The 26,619-nt window shown below is 38.5% G+C and overlaps 2 protein-coding genes and 1 pseudogene across 3 annotated transcripts in view; 2 read left to right on the plus strand and 1 right to left on the minus strand.

Moving 5' to 3' along the window:
• Positions 1-404: 404 nt before the first annotated feature.
• On the plus strand, positions 405-1,058 carry LOC142037369 (claudin-22-like). Its single transcript, XM_075041749.1, has one exon. It carries the CDS (start codon positions 405-407, stop codon positions 1,056-1,058), a length of 654 nt encoding a protein of 217 aa, XP_074897850.1.
• A 1,248-nt stretch (positions 1,059-2,306) lies between these two features.
• On the plus strand, positions 2,307-3,235 carry LOC142032621 (claudin-22-like; annotated as a pseudogene).
• Positions 3,236-3,839: 604 nt separating this feature from the next.
• Positions 3,840-26,619, minus strand: part of WWC2 (WW and C2 domain containing 2) — a 109,006-nt gene continuing 86,226 nt past the window's right edge. For both annotated transcript variants that reach the window (XM_075028041.1, XM_075028050.1), the window contains 9 exons: positions 24,092-24,284; positions 21,686-21,850; positions 20,764-20,876; positions 19,580-19,772; positions 17,454-17,618; positions 14,840-14,932; positions 13,486-13,728; positions 8,515-8,642; positions 3,840-6,538 (listed from right to left, as the gene is read on the minus strand). In XM_075028041.1, the coding sequence (XP_074884142.1) occupies positions 6,472-6,538; positions 8,515-8,642; positions 13,486-13,728; positions 14,840-14,932; positions 17,454-17,618; positions 19,580-19,772; positions 20,764-20,876; positions 21,686-21,850; positions 24,092-24,284 (1,360 nt within the window). In that variant the 3' untranslated portion in view covers positions 3,840-6,471. The remainder of the gene's footprint in view (positions 6,539-8,514; positions 8,643-13,485; positions 13,729-14,839; positions 14,933-17,453; positions 17,619-19,579; positions 19,773-20,763; positions 20,877-21,685; positions 21,851-24,091; positions 24,285-26,619) is intronic.

Raw genomic sequence — 26,619 nt, forward strand, 5'->3', positions numbered from 1 at the left:
TTTTTATCACCACTTAAAATCTAATTAATCCGTATTGAAGCACAAAGATTTCTGTTGTGTTTTAGGGTGAGGGGTCATAGAGCCCTCTTTGTTCATCCTCAGGCTTGTAATCATCAGGCATTGGGATATAATTTTACCAAGCAAATTGGAAGGTAACGGATCAAATCCTTATCGGAAAGCCTAACTCATGGTTTAGTGAAGTCCTTCGTCCTTTATGTGAAACTTTATATGCGTGAAGAACAAAAAAGTGTTTCAGAGCTTACAAAGGGTTAATAGCAAGGGCTTATATTTGGGGCAGCAGAGAACTAAAATCATCATAGCTTCCACCATCACTCAAGGTAGCAGTTGTTACAGAACTGCTGGGGAGACCTTCCTCCTCAGGCTTTTAGGACTCTGCTCTTATAATGGCCTTGGTCTATCGACCAATGATGCAATTAAGTGGCATACTAGTCTCTCTATTGGGATGGGTCCTATCCTGTCTTACTACCTATTTACCCCAGTGGAAAAATCTTAACTTGGAACTGAATGAACTGGAGATCTGGACCATGGGACTCTGGCAAGCTTGTGTTGTCCAGGAAGAAGGGGGAATGCAGTGCAAGGACTTCGATTCTTTCCTAGCTTTGCCTCCAGAGCTCAGGATTTCTAGGATTTTGATGTTTTTTTCCAATGGATTGGGGTTTTTGGGCCTCTTGCTCTCAGGATTTGGGTTGGACTGTTTGAAAATTGGTGAAAGCCAACAGGAACAAAAGAAACGCCTGTTGCTGTTTGGAGGATTGCTCTTCTGGATATCGGGGATTACAGCTATTGTCCCAGTTTCTTGGGTTGCCCATTCCACAGTCCAGGAATTCTGGGATGAGAATATACCAGATATTGTTCCCAGGTGGGATTTTGGGGAAGCATTATTTGTTGGCTGGCTTGCTGGATTTTGTCTTATATTAGGAGGATCCCTACTCAATTGCACAATCTGTTCAACTGAAGTCCATCCATCTTCGGTCCATTACGCAGTACCAGAACAGCAAGATCAGTGTCAACATGTGGAAACTGAAACTAGGCCTTAAAATGGAAGGTTTTAAACAGTACAGAAAGACTGCCCTATCTTTTTCAAACCCTAGCGCAAGCCAGAAGCTTGTTCCAGTAGTAATTCAAAGGACTCTTTGTTACTTAGCTGATTTCCTAAACTTATGTCTGTTTTTTCCCATAACTGGTATTGGAAGATGGTGTGTTTTCTCACCTGCTTTCTCACCTGTTTAAAACTTTGTTTCACAGCAGAATGCTGAAGTTTTCATAGACTATGCAGAAAAGGTGCTTTTGCTTTCTCAAGTGCACTGTAAAATCCCGAAAATGAATATGTATGTTCTCTTACAGCTTGGCTTTTAACCAAAATATGCTTCCTTTTCATACACAACCAATTAAATGAGCCTCAAAGCTTGATTCCCTGTTGCAATTTTCCACTTGCCTAATGCAGTGAGGTACAGACTTGCGTTTTTACATCCGGAACAGTCTAAATACATGCATTGCATCAAATTGTTTTTCTGTGTACTTGGAAATTGTTGTGCTAAGGAAACTGTAGGTTTCTGAAATTCTAGCAAGCTTTGCAGATGTCTTTTTGTGCATGGGGTGTTACAGGGTAGGTGCTTCATACCCAGTAAGTAAATTGCGTTTTCCCAGTCTAGCACATTAAGCTGCCCATAGAAGTTATTCTAAGTGTTTCCGGCACCTGCATACTTTATGCATCAAATATGGGCTGAGAAATGCTGCTTTAAAAAATACTTACACAATTTTCTTCCGATACAGGTACTGAGGCATGCATCCCATCAAAGGCTCATTAAGCTCCATTCACTTACAGTAACATGTTGCTCTGAACGGGTAACCCTGGACTTTAAACAAATGATATTTAACTGGCCACAAAGCAGACAGCTTCATTTGCTCTAAGTAGAAATGTACCAATGTGGCATTAAAACTTAATTTAAAAACAAACTGTGAGATGCCAAAACTAGCAGAACTGTTGTAAGGCTTTAGCAGACTGATGGAAAGCAAAATATATGCTTTTCTTAAAAAAAAACCACAAACCCAAAACTAATGAAAGGTGAGCCTAGCTGTGGCCACACCCTTCAGGTACTAGTTTACCACACTACTTCCCTGTCCCCCAAACACTGCAGGTGGAACCAGGCACCACAAAGCAGGAGGGGGAGGAGTACTTCATGCTTTATAAAGCAGTGTTTTAACTTTTGTTTATGTTCAGTATGACAAAGAATTGAACAGTGTCCGCAAAAGTGAGTGGTTTAGAGCTTCTGTGAGTGTTAAAAATGAACTCAGTCCACAGGCACAGGCTACAGTCAGCTGGATTTCTGTTGTCTGTACTAGGATGGGTTTTAACTGGTACCTGTATTTATCAGGCTGGAAAAAAATCTCAACTTAGACTTAAATGTACTGGAGCTTTGGACCATGGGACTCTGGCAAACCTGTGTAGTCCAAGATGTAGGAGGAACACAGTGTAAAGACTTTGATTCTTTCCTGGTTTTGCCTCTAGAATTCAAGATTTCCAGGATTTTAGTATCTACATCAAATGGGCTAGGACTTCTGAGCCTTGTGTGATCTCTAGTCTTGGTTTGGACTGCCTAAAGGTGGAGGATACAGCTGAAGCTGAAGAAACAGCTGTTACTACTTGGAGGAATACTCCTGTGGATGTCTGGAGTTCTGGCCCTAGTCCCTGTTTCTTGGGTTGCCCATACTATAATCCAGGAATTTTAGGATGAAGACATCCCAGAGATTGTGCCCAGATGGGAAGTAGGGGATGCACTGTTCAGTGGTTGGTTTGGTGGATTTTTTATAATTCTACGAGGATCTCTACTCCTCTCCACAATCTGCTTATCATCTGACCATCAATTACCAGAGCAGTATGCAATGGCAGATATGCAAGACACCCATCAACATCTGGAAACCGGAAACAGAAGACTTTTTAAAAGGGTAGATATCAGGTTTTCAGATTTCTTACTCTTGCATAACAGTAAGAAAGGTCTACTGAACAGATAGGTTACTGTTTACAAGATCGGGGTGGGAGGATGGCTTCTTACAAAGTAGTTCCTTTAATCACTACTTACCTTCAATTTTAATTAACATTAATTGATGAGCTATGGAGATTTAAGTCACCACTGTAATTCTCCAAAATCTGATCACTTGCAGATGTTGTTTTTGTAGGTTTTTGGTTGGTTTTTTTGTTTTGTTTTTAGGATAAGCGAGTATAAAATTTTTAATCTCTAGGCATGCACAGAGACTTGACCATATTTTAAATGGCTGAACGCTTACTGGGGCTGCTTTGAACAATGTCTTTTTTACAAAAATATTAGTTTAAGTCCTGAAAGTTTGTAGTGTCAGTTCAACATGCATTACAAAAACCTAATACAGTACAGCCCCGAATGAAGTTCCCTGGACTTGCATCATTTACAGGAAACTAAATGTTCTCAGACATAGTGTCATGTAATGCAAGATCCTCCATTGTGTGTGTGTGTGTGAGAGAGAGAGAGAGAATGATTGAACATATCCCTGCACAATCTCTCTCTAAGGAAAGCCAGTATTTCTGAATAATAATGAGATGTTGTCCAGTGGAGAGTTGACCATGTTCATTGCTATTGTAGCTTTTACTTCATGAATATGACGAACTAACAAAGTATATGAATCAGTTTCTATATAACTCATCCTAAGACATGTCAGTGATTGATGTGAACTTTCTAGAAATGGCAATGATTTTACACTGACAAAGCTGTAGCAGCCATCTGTTTCTGCAAAGAGCACATAAAGACATAGAACAGCAATAAAAGAATTAAATCAAACACTGGTCTGGAAAAGAGCTTTGTTAAAAAATGTATTTTCCAATCACTGAAACACATGGAAAGTGCAGAGACAAGTTAATCTATGTGATGTACTTGCATACTCTTACAGACAAAATTAGAGCAGAAACACATTCAGAATATAACCTGATTAAATATTTAGTTCAGTCCTGAGCATTTGATATTTAATACAGTATAAACATAGCAATAGTAAAAAAAAAAATCTTAAAATTATTTGATTTGTGTTCTGTTACAGTTTCTGCTAAACTTTGCTCATTTGGCTAAATATTCTTGTACCAGTAATATTTAGATTTTGATATATGCAACTGCAGTGACATTGGTACCTGGAAACAGAACTAATTACATTTGTTATAACCTGCTGTGCAGAGTAAATTCCACTTCAAGAGTAGTATTTATAATTTTAAACTGATGGGGGTTTACTTGTATGTATTATTTTAGCTTATTCTATTGAGTGTTTCAAGTGTGAATAATCTGAATTAGTATAAAACCCCCAAAACTCCAAACCCAGAAAATTCTTAAAAGCTGCCTACAAATATGTTCAACTTTACCAATCTGGAAAATGAGGAGCATGAATATGTTTAAGTCTCTCATTTTTAAATGAGATTTGCAAGCTAAAGCCAGCAATACTTAAATTTTGACCTCACCTCAAGCTTACAAATCAGACAATAATACTTTTTTAAAAAAATATTCAACATGTGAGGAGAAACAGCTAATCTAGCAAGAATTTAGACAGTTCTAAATATTTTTCACATTGCATACTTAGTGTCAAATATTTTTATGGCCAGAACTGAACTATATTAAACAGAACATAAATAAGACTGTAAATAAATAAAAGAAAAATCATAAAGTACACCTCTAAACATCATTCTACAAACAACTTATATAATCAAATTGAGAAGTTGAAACTGTCAACCTTCATTTTACCTCTACATTAAATAATTCCAGATTTGTTTTTTTTTTTTTTTAAATTGACCTTTCAAACATGAATGTTATCTCAAACCCAAGAAACAAAAAACAAATGGGGCATTCATAAAGGATGTTCAATCAGTCATCTTGCCCAAAATAGCATGTTTGGCTATACATTTAAGTGAACTGATGTATTTGTGCATAAGAAAACCCTTAGGTGTTACACAGACCTCTCATCACAGAATTGTCACTTTGAATTCAAAGACAGCTGCTACCACAGTGTAGTTATATTTGCTTGCATTTTCTCACCAAGTAATTATAGCCTTTTGAAAGATGAAGTCCATGCATATGTGGCTTGTTGCTTGGGGAAGAAAACTTTAGCCAGTGAATTAAATACATCTGAGTGCAACATATTAAGTAGAAAATGAAATAATTCTGTTTTCTGCAATGTCCACCTACTTACACAGTACCCACAGAAGATAAGACCCCAACTGCTTTACCAAGACAGGGCTGCTTAAACACCTACCTCTAATGTTCTGGACTTCTTACAGAATGCATCCAAGTTGATGCTTCCTCCTAGCTGGCTGCTTCATGTAAGACAAATTTGAAACATGCCATTCACATCTATTTATTAAACCGTGCACCCTCAACTTCATACAGGGTCAATTGTGTATTTTTAAAAATGTTATTTATTGTACCGAAATATGTGAAGACTTCTAGTTGGGAGCTTTTCTTTTTGAGAAAGGATTTACCTTACCAGCAAGACTTATGATATCTGAGTTAGTATATGGCAGATTTTTCTTCTGGTAAAAATACTTTAATGAAACATCTTCATACTTGTAAACCTAACAAACACTTTTACGTTTTCCTAGTTGGCAATAAGATACCCTCTAGGACAAAAGATTAACATAGTGTACAGCGGATATAACTATTCCGATGTCAGTGTTGGTATTATGAATTTGATTCAGCTTCCAGTTCAGAAATCAGCTGCCCCTTTTGGTAGTCTCATAATTAGTTTTTAGGGTTACTTGTCTGCCTTGCCTTTCTTACTCTCCTGCAGATGCAAGAAACCATTTAGTGCAGGTTAAAGTACTGTACATTCACAAAACTAAACTCTGAACACTGTCTCTTCCTACAAAGTATTAAAAAACAAAAACAGAAGAAATTTGTTTTCAGAAACAAAATTCCAATGTGGGTGATGAATCTAATTAGCAGCTGTTGTGAGGCAGCCTTGATGTTTTGGAAAGGAGCTTACGCTTGTGGTTAACTTTAAACTATAGAAGTCACACTCTTGTACAAAAACATCGCATGGCAAAACAGCCATCTTCACAGTCTGCTCACATGAAAATAGTGAAAAGATAAACAATCTTCTGTTGAACGTAATATTTCTCAACACAGTGCAGTTCAACAGGATACATGCTTAGTACTGCCTTTGTTCCTTTGTTCCATCTTTACAAAATAAAAACACACATGCAATACATACAAACTGTACAAAATCAGCATCAGTATACCAAAATTAATCTACTTTGGTTTTCTGGTTGTTGGGTTTTTTTGCCATTTTTTAAGCATACAAGAATTCAATTCACTATATTTTACAAATAAACATATCAATAGTGAATGTAAAATAGAAGATTTTTAAAAGCAGGTCACTGGAACTACAAAGTTCATCTGAAAAGAGATGAACAAGCAGAAAAAACACTTCAATGCAAATGCATAATTATACATCATCAGCTGGAAGGGCTGGTATACTGATCTTTGCTCTTGTGAAGTATGCTATCTTCTCCCTGAAATTAGAAAAGAAAACAAGTTATTATTTTACTATTTATGGCATGACTCCAATGTCATCTGCTGTAGAGTTGCTCATGTTACAGCACAGTTCCTTAAAATACAGGTTTGGAAAATATACAGTGAGGAAAACACACAGTGAATTTATTTACAAATTTGACATTCTGACATTATTCCCTTCTTAGGCAGGTTTATGTCAAAAGCAGCTCCAATTTTGAGAAAGAAAAAAATAATCAATATTTCATTAATAACTGCAGTGATGAGACTGAAATATCGATCTAGTCACTGAATTTCCTATGATGATATTTCAGTGGGGGCGACAAAAAGGCAAAATAAAACATTTTATCCTGACTCAAGGGGAAAAAGCATTGGGTCTGGGCAAGACTCAGAGAAGCAGAATTGTCAAGCCATTCTCTAGTTGCTTCCCCTGTGCTGTTACCATTTCTGTCTCCTATGAACTTAGAGATTACTGAAGCATAACAAGTTTATACAAGCTTGTCTGCCAGCAGCCTAGAAAGCAGATGATAAGTATTGGGGGCATAAAAATTAAAGCTCAGAAGAGTCATTCTTCTTGAGAGCTTCAGAAATGCCTCTGTGTGATTAGTGTGTGAGGCCACAGCACTGTAACAAGTCCAACTAGCAGGGTGTGTACAATTCAGCCTGAGGAGGTAACTATTTGTCCAGTAGACTAAACCATGTTTTCCACTGGCGAAACTTGAGTTCCCATCAAAAACATTAGCTCAGAGCAAAATCAATTACGTAAACTGGATTCCTTGGCTAGTTGTGTGGTGATTAGAAGATAAAGGAGAATGGAGTCTTATGATACCCTTCTTGCAGGGGAATGGTGTCTTGAGCACTATTACACGTTCCTGTAAATTTGGGCAGCAGTCTGTTTGTGATGACTGTTAAATGACCAGCACTGATCAAAACTCTTTCTCAAGACTTGCATAGCAAGTGAAAACTGTTTGAAGATGCTCTGAATTTCATGCTGAAGATTAATAGCTCAGCTGTGATGCTTCATTGCAGAGGACCCCCCTTCCTTTTTTTCTTGCTTTGATTCTGCATTTATGTGCCTCACAGGCCCCTATTTGCTTATAGATTTCTCAAACTGCTCAAAGCAGACTGGGTTAAAAAAGGAGAAAAATCCTTACGCTTGTTAGCAGCTGATGTAAATTTCCTACACAGGAATCCAGAAACCAGACTTTAAAAATGTGTGTTAGTGACAAAACAGATTAAATTAGCTTGCAGTACTGTTTCTATGTGGAAGAGTAAGCATTGTATTTTTCAATCACCAGTTTTATATTTATGTTTATATAGAACTGTGGCCTTCAGGCTGCTAGCCTGCCACTTACTGTCCAGTCTTTTAGGAATTCAGACCAGTTAGAATTAAGGTTTGAGATAGCAAGTGTTCATTCTGGCTTATGCTAAGCAAGAACACTTGATTAATTGCTTCATGTAATCGGTTGCTGTTCCCGCAACCAAAAGGAAAAAGGAGGAGGGATTCAAGATCTTGAATAATAAGTCTTGAGCGAGGCACAAGCAATGTTTAATCAGTTTCCTGATGAGATGCACACTGTTCTACTACAATAAGGCGATTTGCTTCAGGCACCTGCCATCACCAGAAAAGATCCCATTACTTAAAGCCCACTGTCAACCTACTGTGGGTGAGGCAAGCCACGGCAATGGTCACACACATGCTTGCCCACAGCATCTGCCACACAGCGGTCTGAAACTTTTCACTCTTTGTCCTCACCACCACAGCTCAGCTGACATACTGCCAACGTGAGCAAGTTACCAAGGCCTGGTCCTTTGAAACTCCAACTTTGAGCTGTGTCAGAAATGTATGATGTTTCTTGCAAATTCAAAGGTGTGTGGATTTTTGATTAATGTTACAGGGCATGTCTCATCATATTTGGAAATATTTCATGTTACTTCACTACATTAAAAAGAGCATGAAAAGCAGAACAGGCCATACCTGAATGACTGCACCTGCAGTGGCACTTTCTGGCTCTGCTCCCGCAACCGGCATACATCCTTAGAAGCTTTCCTCATCAATTTCTCAGCACTTAAACCTTGTTTCTGTTCTTCTTTTGACTGCTCAGCCTGTAAACAGGAAAAATAACTGTGTTTTGCTAATAATGAACAACTACTCATTTCAAAGAAATGGCAAATCCTTCTGTGTCAAGGAAAACACTTGGCAGTGTTAGGTTTACGGCTGGACTCAACCTTAAAGGTCTTTTCCAACCTAAATTATTCTATGAAAATCTCTATGCAAAAGGTCAGCAAGACAGAAGACTGACATCACAAGCCTAAGCCATGGGCGCAAAATAAGGTAACAGAGCTTTTCCTAAAAAAATAAAAGAGAGCAAATCCCATGCCATCACAGGTGGCTACTAGGTGTTATAAATTTTGGTGAGATATTTCTTAGGGCTATAGTTAGACAACACCTAAATTTGTACGAATGAGTGTCGTCTATCCAAATACCTTTTTAGAATTGGGAGACAGTGATTCTCTTCCCACGTAAAATACTTTTATTTCCTAATGAAAGCTTGCAGGAAAGTTGCCTATACCTACTCTAAAATAACAGACAAAAAAAAAATAGAGGAGGCATGCTCTCAAAGTTTTGTTGAGAAACTTTCCTCCTCCATGCAAAACTTTCAAGTTTTGTTGCCCTTGTTAGCAATATTAATATTCATGAACTTTTGTGCTTTTATTTATGACACAACACCCGTTTTGCATGTAAGACTCACTTTTTTCATTTGCATTGTAGAGGTGTAAAAGCCAAGCTAACAGAACACCAGTGGTAACAACAGATTAAGGATCTTTCTTGATGTGAATATGGTTCAGCAGCTACATATGCACTTCTAAGTTACAGTATTTCTGTACGTCAGTATTGCTGTTCACAGCAGGGTAGTAGTACCCTATCTGTTGAAACGCACTCCAGTGTTTTAGATGGAAGTGTTTTACATTAAAGAACACCACCCTTTCAGTAACTCACTCAAAATCCAGGCAGCTTACACTGCTGTTAACTTCTTTAGTCCCCAACTCCAAAATAGCTATGATTTTAAAATGAAATTAACCTATAAATATTGTTTTCCTTATTAGTTAGTGAACAGCAATTTGCAATCTACAACTGGTAGTGTCTTAATTTTACATATGTCACTGGCCATATGTTTTATCAGCTCCCCTAGTTAATATTTTTCATCAAAGCACTAAACATACAATATTTCAAAATTTCCTAATTTTATCTTTTCTCTAACTATACATGAGATTCTTGTGACTACTGCATTTCAGGTGACTTCTTTGTTTTCATATTCTCTATTACTATGTACTCCTTTTTCATTTTTTCAATCCTGCTATTTTTTCAGGATGCTCTCAGAGAAACTTTGATTTCAGCCCAATGCCTCTAAGAGTATGCACGTGAGAAGTTATGTACATGACTAGGTTTTATATTTACGTCATATTTCTCAAGTGTTTTATGAAGACAGTGAATCCTCCATCTATATAGAATACAGAAAAGCACACTAATACATCGGTCATACATTCAGTAAGTGCCAAAAATCTGGCACTTATCTGCCAAAAATAAGTGCCAGATAGGAATCTCTGTATCTGCACTTAGCTTAAGCGTGAGATAACAAAGAAACACTATCAAAATTAAAGCTGAAACCCTAATTCCTGTCTTGACCTTCAGTGGTTTTTGTATAGAATAAAGTGAATCTAAAGAGAAACTATTAACTGTACTAGACACCAAAACACTGGAACAAGGACATATTTGTGGTATTGACAACATAATTACAGATTACCTCTACATAGAAGAGGTACTGAAAAGAACAAGATCTTTACAGATATTCTCAGTAATCGTTTTTGGACATACAGAAAGAGGAAGTACTTCAGAGGACACTAGGTGTCTGAAAACTTACTTGTATAAGGATTTAAGACTCAAACTTTGAAATACTGCGTGATTTCTCACAAAAATGCAATCTCAATAAGAGAAAATGCTTTTGATGCACAGAATTACCAACTGTTTTCTGATCTGCAAGTATTAGTGGGCTTTATGTACTTGCTATACTTAGGAAGGTGTGGTAGGAAGGGGAGAGAAAGTATGGAGTCTGTGTATTTGGCTTCAAGGAGAGTAACTGTGTGCTAGCACTGATTTTCAACATCCCCCACATCTGCGGTTTCATTTTTCACTTGAGACTCTCTCAATTTCTCTGGCACTTCCAGCTGCTGCATTAGTCTGCGCCATTATAATGCCTGCAGGATCTAAAAAATAATCTATGACAATGTTCTCTAGGCTGCTGTGTTTTGCTAACCCAAGAGGAAACACTGACAGCAGAGTACAGCATTCTCAGGGTTGTTTTGCTCCACAGGGGAAGGCTGCAATGATTTTAAGGGTAGAAATATCTCTAGAAACTTTGTAAGCGCTCTTCAAAAGAGGTGGAGTGGCTGTGATCATTGTTCTGACTTTTAGCTTGGAAAGAAGGACTTAAATGCTGTGCTGCAGACTGCATATATTTTAGGAAGGTATATTATTACTCTTATTCCTCATTGCAGTGTGTGTCATGGTGTTGATCACTGACACCAGAAACATAAAATATGACAAACCTATCTGCTGCCTTGAAAGAGCCAGCTGAAATAAGAAAGCACAAATCCAAAGGATTTATAAAATTAAATGTTGCAGAGGCATACTCTATTCTAGCAGGAATAGCTTTAGAGAGGGAGTAGTGTTAAATTAAATAAACAATTAAAAATTATCATTTCTATCCATCAGTAAATATAAACTATGAACTTCTAAATAAATTTAGCTATGCGTCCCTTATATAAGCTACTATTTTTATGGGATAAACTTGAGAAAGATAAAATCCATACAATGAATTCACATGGTAAAAAACCCACACAGTTCATTGTGTGATGTTTAAACATTGCATTGTCTTATCCCATTTTGCCCAAGGGTTTTTCAGAACACTTGTAAATGCTTGGCCTAAACTCTGCTAATATTTTATAGCCATTTTAGAACTCCACTAGCTATAGCCAATAGCAGATGCCAAGGAAAGAGAGGCAGGAAGACAGAGAAGACAGAATAGGGCATAAACATAGAGCTGGGAGAACATATTGGGAGAAAGTTTTGTTTCCTAAGCTATCAGACAGACAAGGACTTCTTGAAGTAGGTGATATCATTATGGTTATTGACCTCTGATGGATTTTTCTTCATGAATTTATCAAACTGGTTTTTGAACCTATGCAAACTTGCAGCACTCGGTGTTCCATGGAAAACACTTTTACAGTTTCTAAATATTGTGCTATGTTTGCTTGCATTTAACATGCCACCTCTTCAATTGTGTAATAAAAGACAATGATTAATTTGCTCTTCTCCACCTCACCCATGATTTTATAGACTTCAGTTGTAGCTACTTAGCCACTCCTAACATGAAAGCTGTTTTCTCCTTTGACCATCCTTGTTGACCCTCTGTAGTTTCATTATCCACTTTGAGAAGAGGAACCAGAACTGAACAATGTTTAAGTTACAGGCATAACATGTATTTATATCATAAAACAATGATTTGTTTTGTTCCAACTTTTCTTCTTACTAATACCTGTCTTACTTGCTTTTTGACATCTGCTGATCACTGTGATGTTTTTGCTGACGTTTTTCTTATATCCGAAGTATCTCATTCCTAACAGCTAATTCAGAGCTCAGCTTTGTATATGCAAATATTAGGATCATCTCTTCCCTGCTCTACACAATGCTATTTACTGACATTCAGCTTTTAAAAAAGCAAAACAACAAAACCAACAACTGTTGCTTATATATTAGAAAGAAGGTCCTCTGCACTGTGTTGAAACTGCTTTCCATTTTTACTACTCAATATCTTGGTGTCATCAAAACACTAATCTCTATCAACCATAAATAGCTAAAGAGTACAACTCCTTCCTGGATGTCACTAGCAACCTTCTCCCATTGAAAACTAATGTACATTGACAGACATAGATGGGAAGGGGGCTACAGGAGGTATCTACTTCAACCTCCTGCTCAGAGTAGGTGAAGCTAGAGCTGGGTATTCAGGATCTTGTCGAGTTAGGTTCCGAGTATCTCCAACTGTGGAGGCTGGGTTTTTGTTTACAACCTCTCTAGGCCCCTATCCCAGTGTATGATCACCCTCACAATTTAAAAAAACAACCAACCTTCTCAAAACATAACAAAAACCCCACAACATCCAACTTTTTAATGTATCTTGTTGGAATTTTCCATGTTCCAACTCGTTACTGTTGCCTCTCACTCATTCTATCCTGTTTTTTGTCTTTTATCCACATGAGGGTATCCCATTACCTTACGGCAGTTCAGGGACAGTGCATATATACTTGTATTGTTTTAGAGACGATCACATAGAGAATAGGATTTGGCTTTCCTTTGCCAAAACTAGAACAAGTATGTCCTGAAAAGGAAATAAACCACAGTGGAAGTACTGACTTTCCCACATGCCCCTACCACTATGAGTAATGGTCATTGCCTCTCTCTACCTGCTACAAACATCTTTGGCTACAAGTTCTGTGCAGACTGCAAATCAACTGATGTTGAAGGACAAAAACCACATATGTGTCTGTAGGAGTACAGCTGGGACATGAGAATTTTAAATTAAATTTTACATAAATGCTATTTTACTACACCAACCACAACTATTACTCCAAATAATAGTGTTTCTACTGTGAATTACTAAAGTATTTAGAGGGCACTAGAAAAACACTACCTCAAATTCTAGGTTTAAATGCTATAGTATTGACTAATAAAGAAATATTGTTTACACTGCGTAAATTCAGAGATGTAATTAGACAAATGTGAGCTTCTGTAAAAGTCTTTTAACATGCTAGACTAAATTCTTTAACAAATTTATAGAAAAGGTAGGGGCATATGCATATTCACTCACAAATTTCTGTATGCTGCTCATACCTGTTTTTCAGCTTGTTTCAAGAGTTTCTGGAATCGTTCATCCTCTAGCACACACGGGGGAAGGTCTGTCTCTCCTCTACCTTTCATTTCCTCAAGCTTTTGTTTAAGATCCCGCAAGGCCTGAAGCTCATCATTCAGACGATTCTGTCTTGTGCGTGATGCCTGGAGGTCCAGCTCCAAGTCAAGGGAAGTGCGTATGGGGCACTCTTGCGTAGCTCTTCGCATGATTGGTTGGCAAACAGGCTAAATCATTTGGGAGACAGAACAATAAAAATTAATATCTAGAGAGACTAGTGTAGGGTTTCACATAATACAGTCAGAAAAGCTCAAATATTCTTTATTTTTCTTTAGCAGAAAGCTACTATGATGAGATCCAAGTGCAAAAATTAATCTATTCTGGAATTTTTCTTCAGTCACTAGCTAAAAATAAATGCAAAAGTTTCTCCAACCAGATGTACCATGCTATATTTACAGGTTAAAAACAAAAAACCTATTCTGATCCCCAGGATGACACAATGCCAGGAGATCAACACTACACAGACTTCCCCATAGATTTCAACTACATTATTTATTTTTTTTAACATTTGCTTTTTCAAGGCATAAACAAACACATAATGTTATGAACTCTGTAAGCATGCATTTCTTTAGTGTATTTTACATTATTTACTGTCCTTTCACAGTGACTTTTCGCATGAGTAAGTCAGGCAGGAGAAGCCATCCCAGACTATTCAATATTTATTTCTTATGCCAAATGTAATCCTGCTACCTGGTAACAACCCTTCCGCAGAAGTGGGTTTTTTAGTTACAATCAAGATTAAAACATAACTCTCTCAACTTATTTAAGAATGACCTCCATGCAAGAGAAATACAATCTTACTCTCTTGTCCTTGAATCCTTCTGCTACTCAAAATACTCTTGGAGAAGAGTACATCCCCTTTAAAAGGACATCTGGATCCCTGAAATTTCCACCAAAATTTGCTCAAGATATATGTTGCTGGTGTTGACTTTTGTGCAGCATAAGCCATCTTGGGTCACTTTGTAATATTCAGGTTCTTTAACCCAGATCCATTTGACGGTAACAAGCTAAAGTTCAACAGTAAATGCCACGATGCTAAGCACCAGTGTCTTGCTCCTGGTTCAGCCACAACTAGAGCAACATAAGCTTTGTCGGTGGGGGAAGATGTAGGACTGAGACCACTGTGTTGAGATTTCAACCTGGAACTACAGGACTACATGTGGTACTTGCATTGCTTTTGCTGAAATGCTTGAAATAAAGCATATTGTTTAAGTAGTTTGTTATTCTTTCTCTCTTCATACTTTGTTTTGAACCATGTTCAGGTAATAAAGCACATACCCGTTTAACTCTTAGGCTCCGCCGTTCTGTGGCATTTCTCACAAAGAGAGACTTTTTGGCTAGTGTTGAACTGTCGCTGTCACTTCGATTCAACTGTCAAAATGTACATAACAGAGAAATAAAGCACCTTCACATACAAATACATCTGTATTGATATAACCAGACAGAAAACCTCAGTGTTGATATACATGTAGATCATTCTTAGTATAAAGTAAAAAATTTTTCAACTAGAATAAGCATCTACTCCAAAAGTCTATTCCTAAACCAAGACAACCATTGATCTTACTGAACAACTAGTAAGTAGACTCTTTAGAAATGCAAGGAAGATAACTACGGTTAGGTTATTAAGTACTGCCAAATCACTGTCTGGCTGCAGATTATAAACTACGGATTTCATTTACCTGGGGCAGGCTTTAACAAATTTACTACAGGGATCGTAAATTACTGTAGACATGCACCTGTCCAACAAACAGTATTTTTGTATTATTATTTGTAACAAGTATAGGTGTGCCTACAGCCTCCTTCAGAAGCACTTCCTGCTTCTCAAAAATATGCACGACAGCTCGGCAGTAGTTTCTGTTAATTATAGCATTAGTTCCACATACATCAGTGCAGACAGATTATTAGATGCATCAGCATGCATGGTGGTAACCTTCAGAGAAACAGAAGCATCTATCTGCAGGATATTTACTTCACCTCTTCAGAAAAGGACAGACAAAAAGAATCATTCACCTAACATTTCAATAACCAAAGCCAGAGCCCTAAAGCATGCTTACACAGGACTGACTGGGAGTTGGAGGTGAGAAATACCACCTCTTGCAATACGAATACACCTCTTGAGAGACAAATCCATCTCTTCACTATGGAGCCGCTACTGGGAGCCCACCCCTGGATATGCACAGGTGGCTATCATCACTGATGTTCTTTATGCACTTTTCAAGGGAGATTTTCAAAGGCACCAACAGACTTTGGGTCAGTCCTTTAGGCCTCAAAAATCTTTGTGTTTGCTGTAACATCGTATGAAAGTAGGTGCTTTCTTAAAGCTAGGCCATCTCTTCCAAAAAGAAAGCAGCTGGCAGTTAGCCAGAGCGTGTCCGACAGGTGCTTTCCTCTACTATGGCACCACAAAGCAAGCAAGGCTGGATATGCCTGCGGTGCAAGCTGGGGACTAGGACTGGGGAGACCCCCATTATTCAGCCCTCTCCGTGGACTCAGACGCAGATACAGTGCCCACTCTTGAGCCCCGACAGTGGACTACAAGTATTTCTGAAACTGCAAAAGATTCATCTGTGCAAACATGGGTTTTTCCTAGGGTACTTTGCTTCCAGGCAATACCTGACATGAGAAAGAGAATGGTTTATTCAAGGTCTGTTTTTTTAGGTTCTGGCTTCTGGCAGTAGGTACGTAGCAATGTTCAAAGCTACAAAAGCCCGACAGCTTTCCAGATGCAAAACACCTCAGGAGTTTATACTGACTAAACTATCAGAGCAACTACCGTTACTTCCTGCCAAAGACCTCCATAAGCAGTAAGCTAAGGCTGTATTTTTCTGCCAATACACCTAATTTCCAGTGTACAGGAATTAAGATGAAGGTTAGGTTCTGAATTCAGCCAGTAATCTACCCAAATTATGTAAAGATTGTTACAAAACAATCTACTGTGTTTCATTCTGGAGGGTGTATGGAATAGTTATTTAAGTATGTAGGTATCAACTACAGATTATTTTGGGGTTTTTAGGCCAATGATAATCACAGAGAAGTGATCAACTTCAATGTTCCCAAATGATTAAGACAACCACCTCTAATTGAACTGGAGAAAAATTAAAGCATAAGTATTTAAAAAACAAAAGTCATACTTGTGTGAGTAACCTGTAGAAACTAAAGATCAAAATAAACTACCTTTTCTAAGGTGCCTGTAATTAAAATCTATAGAGCTGGTAATCCATGCTTAAATCTTTAAACACATGATTTTCACAGTTAGTTTAGCAGCAAGAGGGCTGACAGTCTAAATCTTTTTTTTTTCCCATGCTACCATAGATCTAGAAAGACTGGAGAGCTTTGTTGCCAAAGGCATGTTTAAAACTCAGCCCCTAGGCAGCGCTCGCACATCTTTCAAAGATGTAATTACAGCAGGATTTGGGCTGCCCAGGTTTAAAACCAGTTGAGATACAAAGTGAGATTTAAAATTGATGATGGAGCTCTTTCCACACTGTTACCCTTAAATGGTTACATTATTAAAATATGGTAATGCAATGGCAGTTTAGTGAACTCTATTCTATGTTTTAACAAATTATTTTGCTGTGTGAGAGCTGTAGTTGCTGACATGCAGGGAAACACACTTTTTGCAGCCAGCCAGCACAGGCATCCGTGTTACTTCTCTCCAATAGGATGTATATTTGCCCTACTAAAGGTGTTTTGCAAGAGTACGCAACTCTGCTGAAAGTCAATTCTACTATGCATCAGATCAGTTATGGAAAGAACGAATCTAGAGAAAGCACAGGCTGTGCCTCTTTCAGGGAAAATTGGTACATGACTCACTGTCATTAATGCATCATTCCCAAGAATTTAAATGACTCTTTAGTTAATAGCTCTTCCTTCCAAGTGTTCTTCCTCTTACCCTACAGATGTATTGGTTACGCTCGCCTGGAGAGAAGGTTTGTGAGCGCACTATCATGCTGTTCCTGACAAAGGGACGCTGTCTTGAGCTCCAGCTGGCTCTGTCCTTGGGTCGGACTGTTGCGTTCTCGTTAACCAACTCCTCGGTGTTAGTCTCTTTATCAACCTATGAAAAGGAATTTAGTTTATAAGAACTACTATATCCAGACACATGCCACCACATAGTTTTTGTGCCTTTGGATTTTACAAGCATTGTTACCTTGCAGCAGATGGAAAAAGACCAGCAGTGAAAAGCAGCTTGCATATACACAGAAACTATGCTGAGTAAAGAAACACAAAATTCCCCAAACACTTAACAGCGTGCGAAGAGTCTTTGAAGGTACTCTGTGTATCCAGTAAAACCAAAGCTTTTGCAGAAAGGCCTTTGCTGCCCTACAGATGGTCTGATGGAACCATGGTGCAACAAGTACTTTGCTTTGCCACTTGCGGACATTATTATTATTGTTATTGTGCATTTATATTAATATTTATTTTGTTCTGCATTTGCAGAACAGCAAGGTTCTGCCATGCTAGAGATGGTGCCTGTGCACACTGAAAGGGGCAGCTGGGAAAGTTACACTGCCCAGGTTCTCCCAGACATACTGTCATATGTCCCCCAAGCCCCACCAGCGGGGCTGCTTCATGGCAGCCTGCAGAGCTGCACCAGCCTTGTGAACCCAGGGAAGAGACTAGCTAGCTGCTGTTCCACAGAACGACCTGCTGCCTCCTACAGTTGCCCCATGTGTGCCACAGGGAGCCTCAGGTGTCAACATCCCCATAGGTGGTGCAGCCTGTGCTTACTTACATGCAGCACTCATCTTGACAGCCAAGCTAGAACAAGCACTGCAGCAGCTGGCACTTCTGGTGTTACTGATGTGCACTGGGGCACTTTCTTCAACTTGGGTAATTTAGCGAAGTTCATGGTTTTCAATGTGCAGGTGATAAATACAGTGACCTAAATAACACAACTGCAACCCTGAGAGGATCTGGCACACGAAGATCTGTGGCTGGCTTTACAATGAGGTCTGCTATGTCTTTCACTCGCTATCCAGGTCCGTCCAGCCCGGGCTTAGCAAAACACTTGTGTGCGTGCCTAACCTTCAGATGTTGTCCTTGATGTCTCCCCTTGCCGAGTTTGGGCTTTGATCTGTATTTGCTTGCTACCCAGCAGACTGTCAGTCCTTTTATACCATGGCCTTAGCTCATATGGCATCTTGCCACATTAATTGGAAGTTAATTACAGTTTCCAGCAAGTCCATGGAGGTGTTGAACTTCTGTATTGTCACTAACTTGAAGGAACAAGATGTCATTCTTTGCGTTTTTACCTTTCTATTTTACAGAACCTGTGGGTTTAATGCATGCAACAGTGTCTTCATTAAGATGCAGAAAGGTGTTCTAAAAATTTTATTTCTAGAGTGTGTGCTGCCACATCAGGGATATGTTTACTAAAAACTTACTAAAAGAGCTTTCAGAAAGGTGGAATATGTTGTAAAGCAAATGGTTAACAAGAACATGGAATCAGAATTTGTTATGTGCAGTGTGGGGGTAGTTCAATAGTACACAGTTTAATACACATTTTGGAATTTTCTGCTCATTAATCTTTCCTCCTCTTCTCTGCTAAGCCAGTTTTTGTATTTCACACCCTAAAATAGAGAGAAGAAATAAGGAAATCCCCTAATTGGTTTAAAGATCTTGACCCCTGTTCTGTCCTTCCCCCTTTATCAGATGAATCAGGAAAAAAAAAAGAAACAATGAAACAGATGTGCATACTTAAAATACTTCTGCACAAGTTGAAGCTACTGAACTGCGCTTGTATTTTGAATATTCTCCCTATGCAATAAAAAAAGTGAAGATACAGATTTTTGGTTAATTGTCTTTGACTTAGAAGTTCTGCCTCGCCTATCTGTTAAATGTCCTCTTCATAGTTCAGAAGTGACCACACCGGTTTCGTTAAAAGTACATACTGACAAGCACTACAGCACAGGAAACATCAAATTTTAAATGCAGCAGACTTCTACATTAATTGCTCAGAAATAAATCTTCAGATGCAGTAAAATACCATAGGAATGTGTATTTCAAGATATTCACCAGTGTTAGTATTATAGCAGCTTGCTGGCTTTCATGGGCCTCATCACCATTCTCTCTGTCCTTGTCTTCGTTTGTTTCCTGTGCATCAACGAGTAATCCCATGTCATCAGTACAGTTGCTTTCTACTGCCAGCTTAATGCCATCTTCCTCTTCATCCACAATTTCATCAGAGGCTTCTGCAAGCATTTCCAACCTGTATGAACAGAAGCAGCCCAGGCTTATTCTCAAACTGAAAAAGCCCAACAGAGAAAGATATCAAAGGCCTAGGCCTTCACCCATGTACAATGTACGCATTTTCCTGACAGGGAAAACAAGAGTATCACCCAAATGCTTCCATTAAGTTCACGTGAAGGCACGTTTCATTATATGCTCCAGTAAACCCAGCAAGCTCTACTACAGTTCACCTTCAAGATCGTTATGACAACACCACACTACATTCAATAGCTGTATGTTGATAACATTGAAGGACTTTGGTTGCAATAAATTCAGAAAACAAATGAGTGAGTCTCCCCTTCCCTCATAATAAAGCATGTATTATTTCTACCCTGCAGCTAAGAAATTGCACAGGAACAGAACTCAACGTAGCAATTTAGTAAGAAATCTGTTTCTTGGGAAAGCTCACAAGTTCTCCGAAAACAAGACTATCAATGGAAGCACACACACACTTTGTCAGACAGCAGCTCTCTCTTCAAATCCTATTAGTTGCTTATTATTGTGAATGCAACTAGTATTTGACATGAGATGTTCTAGTACACCTCCAGTGGCTTAGAATCCTCAGGTGGTTTCACAGGAAGATGTACATGGAGTGGAGGAGCATCAGCAGTAGGAGTTAATATAGCAGCCAAGACATAGCAAACCTAAAAGAAGGTGACCACACAAGACTTTACCCCAATTCCCATGGTGGTGAGAAACTGCAACAGGTTGTCCAGAGAAGCTGTGGATGCCCCATCACTGGAAGTGTCCAAGGCCAGGTTGGACGGGGCTTGAACAACCTGATCTAGCAGGTGTCCCTGCCCACGGCAGGGGGGTTAGACTAAATGATCTTTAAAAGGTCCCTTCCAACCCAAACCGCTCCATAAGTCTATGATCTCCTCTGAAAGTACAGCCCTTTCGTTTGTGTAAGAATAGGAGGAATGAGTGGAATCATTCAGGCATGAACAGTGAGGGAGCAAATGTGGCTTTACCAGTCTTCCTCAGAGCCCCTTTGCTCCTGCTCCTCCTCCTCGTCTTCAGCCAGCTCTTGTTCTACTGCTTCTAGCTCAGCAGATGTCCTCTCCAGCAGAGCTGACACAGCATCCTGCTCACAAGGAAAGAGAAGATGAAACCAGAATCGAGTGATACATAACATAGGTAAAAAAAATGACAACTCTTGCAAGAGCTGTATTACCCTGCTGCTCCCTGATGCCAGCAAAAACATGACTCAGATCAGAAGTGTAAGGGGTTTGAATTGTCAGTGTGTAGCACATTAACCAATTGTTTTTATACAGAGTAAATCTCAATCAAAAATAGATTGTTTGTAAAACGATAATGCAATCAAATATGCTCCTGTCATCCTTTAATGTCTTGTCTCTCCCTCTCATACTTGTAATACCCCCAGGTAAAAAAAGGTTGTTCTTAAAAGTTACACTTTTTAACATAGTTCTCTTAAGGAGGTATTAAAGCAGAAAAGCTTATTTAACCAGAAGAATTGGTATGTATTTTGAATAAACAGCACTTTCAGTGCAGTGGCTTTAAGTATGCAAATTAAAATAATTAATAAATAGCAATTTTTAATGTGTGCATATGAAAATAAATGGTAAATTTAAGGAAGCTCTTCAATAACATTATTTTAAAAATGAAATACAGCTGAAGTATTTCAAATTGGAGTGCAATTTTGTATCCTGCTAAGAAGCATCAGCTCTATCCACACTTGCTAGCAAGTCTGAAACCCCATACAGGACCTACTCCCACAGAAATTCACTATAAACAAAAGTGCCTGCAAGACAACAGGGCTTTGGACCTTCAGGGGAGGACAATTCACATATTCAAATAACCACAGTGCAACAGCACAATTAGAGGCTATGGTTTTTTTCTTGCTATTACAGTAATAGCCCACACATTGCTCACCAAGTCCAGTGAGTCCAATGACTGCTTGCTTAACAGAAACATGGATTCTTCATTTAGTTCCTTGTTTTTTTTGCCAGGAATTTGCTTGCAAGGCAACAGGTTGTACCACAGAGTACAAGTCTCATCAGAAAATGATAAATCTGCCAGACTGATCTGAGTCCCAGCCTGCACAAAATAAGAAAACAGAAGAAAATTGTTGAAATTTATTTCCTACAAAACAGCTGAAAAAATTCTACAGTATTTATCATGTAAAATAGGCAGCACAAATTTGACATGAATCTTACTTCCCTTTTTAACTGTACAATTTTCTATTTCCCTCCACTTCTCGCTAAAATAAACAAATAGAAGTACATGGAAAGGTCCTTCATATTGTGCATTCTGCCATCTTTTATTTCAATCTGTGGAATTTCTCCCCGCATGCACACACACACAAACCTCTATATCACTGTAATGCACACATCTGCTTTCTACAGCATGCAATAATGAAAAACTGCGTCAATGCAACCTGCAGCATCAACTCATAGAGCAGCAAGTTTCAGTCAATTTTTCAGTTGTTCCACCACAAAAATCATCAATATGGCAAACAATAACAGATGACCTTGTTTGCTCTAACCAGCAAGGAAGCAGATGAAAAGACAGTAAAAGAGATTAACAAACCCTTTCATTTGGACAAGCACTGACATACACTGAGTTGGCACTCTGGGAAAACTTATGAAGTACTCATGTTTGGGCTGTGCCTTGGAGATTAAAATCGTCTCTTCTTTGGCAAAGCAAATCATGTTCAGAGCTACTGGGCTGCACACATAGCTCTTGCCAAGACTCTCATCATGTCGCCCAGGGCTTTCTGCTGGGGGTGTGTGCTGGTCCTGGCTGGGATAGAGTTAATTTTCTTCATAGTAGCTGGTATGGGCCTATGTTTTGGATTTGTGCTGAAAACAGTGTTGATAACGCCGAGATGTTTTCGTTACTGCCGAGCAGTGCTTACACAGAGTCAAGGCCTTTTCTGCTTCTCCCACCACCCCACCAGCAAGGAGGCTGGGGGGGCACAAGAAGTTGGGAGGGGACACAGCTGGGACAGCTGACCCCGACTGACCTAAGGGATATTCCACACCATATGACGTCACGCTCAGCATATAAAGCTGGGGGAAGAAGAAGGAAGGGGGGGACGTTCGGAGTGATGGTGTTTGTCTTCCCAAGTAACCATTACATGTGATGGAGCCCTGCTTTCCTGGAGATGGCTGAACACCTGCCTGCTGATGGGAAGTGGTGAAGGAATTCCTTGGTTTGCTTTGCTTCCGTGTGTGGCTTTTGTGTTACCTATTAAACTGTCTTTATCTCAGCCCATGAGTTTTCTCATTTGTACCCTTCTGATTCTCTCCTCCATCCCACTGTGAGGGAGGTGAGTGAGCGGCGGCGTGGTGCTTGGTTGCTGGCTGGGGTTAAACCACAACAAGGTGGTACGCCCAACTCTTTCTTTTGATCTTGTGATTAACTCTTATATCTTTGGTGGGGTTTTGTTGTTGTTGGTTTTTTCCTTCACCTTTGCATCCTGCATTCTGTTGCATTTTTGTTCCACTGCCCTCCTCTTACCTGAGGGGAAAACCTCTTACATACTGAAAAAGGCCAACACATTCCCCAGGAATTAAGTTAACTTCTACATTTTTGAAAGTGAGAGGCTGTTCCCAGTAGTTGGAGCTGACGAACCCCACCAGATTCCACCATCTCTTCAGCATGTTGTAACTAAAAATCTTGCTGTGCTACTAAGTTGGACTCATGGTGAAAAACTAAACTGAGTTGTACCAGACCATGCAAAAGCAATTTGAAAGTAAATGTCTCATCACTAATCAGGCGATGAACACAATTAACAACAAAATTTAAATAGTGCCAGTTTCCAACAGACTGGTCTATGAATGTCATGCCTTTTTATTATTTCTACAGATCATAAAGACTAAAAAGTTGGACATATAATCTACAACAATGTGCAAAAATCTAATTTAGTTTGTTCTTTATTACAAGCTGTGATGAGGGTATGCTTTTTTTTGGACGTACTGTGGCTCTTATTCAGCTTTTAATTTAAAATCTAGTGTTAGAGTAATGTTGCAATGAAGTTTAGGGGGATTTTTTTATGTATAAAACTGCAAAGATGGAGCATCAATCTGTAATTAAAGGGTTAAGGTAATGCAGCGTTACAATTATCAAAACACCTCCTAAAACTTCCATCTAGGATTAGACTTCTGTATCAGGAATTTCAGAGAAAGGTAGTATTTTAAGTACTACAGCAACAACCAAGTTGTGCTTCAGAGTGTCTCCAAGTACTGTGGAATTTTAGCAGCCTTGACCATCAAAAAAAGAGGGGACACTACAAACAAATGCATGCCAAAAAAAGCCAGAAATAAAACTGCATACCAAGCATTCTTCCCGACGACTTCTACTGACAGCACAAACATCTACTCTCAGTGTCTTCTGTAGCAGTGTTACTTGGGAAATGGTTACTCTGAATATCTCGTTGAATAAAATGGTTTCCATGACAGGATGAACTTTTGTGCGGAACAGGCAGCTGATATCAGTTGAGCATGGAAGTACTGCTACTCTAACATACCTGCCAGCAACAAAACAAAATCTTTACTTGTATTTAAACTCGCACTTGCTGGTGAAACATGATAGAAGTCGACCACAATCAACTAGAGGACTGCATGGCAAGAAAATGAAACAGCAACAAATCAGAGGTGGAATGGAAAAGAGGTGAAAGACAGGAGTGAGAAATTCCTCCTGCCCCTTGCAGAAACATTTCCCAAAAAGGAATTTCTGTGCCTGGTAAGGTAGTAGCAAGAGAGGTAGCTATTTCTGTCTCTATCCAAATTTGTCCTCTGGTTTAGTACTGTGAACACTGAAAATAATGTCACAGATGGCAGGAAACACGATCTTAATTTAAAAAAATGAGAAAAATTTGGGTGGATGTAAAAATTAAACTCTTAGAACAATGTAAGCAGTACTGAAAAGAAGTGACGTCTTTTAATCTTTTAAAGAAACAAACAAAGCAAAACCTCCAAAGAAACCAGAAAACTAAAGAAAATGAGGAAGAAAATAGCTAGGGCCATAGCTGCTTAAGATCAATTCATAATATATTAAGTGAGACTTAGAAGAATGCATCTTGCAAGCCTAAATTACAAGCACAGGGAATAACTTGAAATTGTTACACAGCTGCATTCTTTTTATGTAACAAATATGAATGGATATTATGTGGATAAAGGTAGTACTGGTTAACTTCCAGGTCTCACTTTAGTAGTAGTTTCATGAAGACATTCCTAATGCAATTTGTACATGCCATTTACCTATTGCACACCTTCTCATACACATGAATGAGCATAGTAATTATTTTACATCTTTTTTGTGTGTATGCATTAGTCTATTTCTGGTATTGGCTGTAAATATAATTGACATTCACTGTGGAACAGAATGCAATGAAGCTAGCTACAGCAAGAAGAAAAAGCGGACCAAGGAAAATTATTCTGGAAAAAACTTCTTCTCCCAAAATTTATATTTTCTGGTAATGACTATGTACATACTGCTATTACTATTAAAAACTTAGTTTTACATTAATTGACCTGAAAGAAATTAGGTCTGTGAGAAATTTTATTTTGTTATTTGAATTTGGGCATAGCCTTTATTCCCCAATTATGCCAAGCTTCTTGGGATAAAGAGTAAGATCTAAGTTGCTTGGTTCACACGTATAGCCTGGATAGCAGGTATCCAGCATTTTGACAAACCCATCCCAAAGTTAAGTGGTAGTGTAATGTTATTCCAGTAATGCTGCTGCTGTGTTCACATAAATGTAGGTGAGCAATTTGCATGGTCTACTGAAAACAGCCATTTTAATAGATTAAGCAATTAGGAAACATTTAGGAAAGAGGCAGGAATCGAAGATAAAGTATATTAAAAGTATATTTTAAAGGTCGTTTATTGGAGCTTTCTTTTAATAATTGTTAGCCAATTTATTGGCATCAGGCCAGAATGAGGGGTAAACAGAGAAGTAAAAGATGAATTGTTCACTGGCTTTGTTTTACAAGAGTGCTTACTTTCATTTTTAATTAAAAAAAGTTAAAAAGTTAACCAATGCCTCAGATTTTGCTATGACAAATCTATGACTTCTGAACTGATGAAAAAATGATCCTGACACAAATAATAAGTATTCAGCTAGGCTCTACCTACTCTAAAAATGAACAGCTTTTACAAACAGTGTGGAAACAGGTATCAGTTAGACCTCATGTCAAATCTATTCCTCTATGTGTAAATGTTCAATAAAATACTGATCTATCCAATTTGATGTTCTAGAAAATAGTTATAACATAGCATCATTTTCCAGACCCGAATTTTATCATTGTACATATCTGTACATTATATACATATATGCACACAATGGCAAGTGACAGAGAAAATGCTGTTTGCGAGGTCCTTCCTTTACCCTGTCTGTCCTTTCTCCTTGTTTTGTGTAGCTTTATTTTTATTAAATCTTTTTAGCAGCAGCAGGTCTGGCCTTCTGCACTGAAGATGCTTGACAACTGTAATTACAACTTCATACTTTAATTCCTAAAAAGATGCCAGCTATGACGTAACTTTATCTTACTGAACATTTTGTTGGCATTTTTTTATATTCTACATTGTCTACTTTTCCTCCCAGCTGTGTCAATTTACTCTTCTATAGTTTTTCTATATTCTTGTGCTAAATGCCAGTGAACTTGGAAGGTCAGCAGGGGAAAGATGGAGGTCAGAGAAGGAAGGATGGTAGTAGACAACCATTTGTTATTAAAACCAAACAAAAACAAACAGAAAAATGCAACAGGTACCCAGACCTGTATCCCTTTCCATACATCCTTTCCATATTCAGTGGCTTCCTATTGATCTGCCAATTGAATTCAAGGTGATGGGGGACAGGA

Source organism: Buteo buteo, chromosome 1 (genome assembly GCF_964188355.1).
Source record: "Buteo buteo chromosome 1, bButBut1.hap1.1, whole genome shotgun sequence".
NCBI classification, from domain to species: Eukaryota; Metazoa; Chordata; class Aves; order Accipitriformes; family Accipitridae; genus Buteo; species Buteo buteo.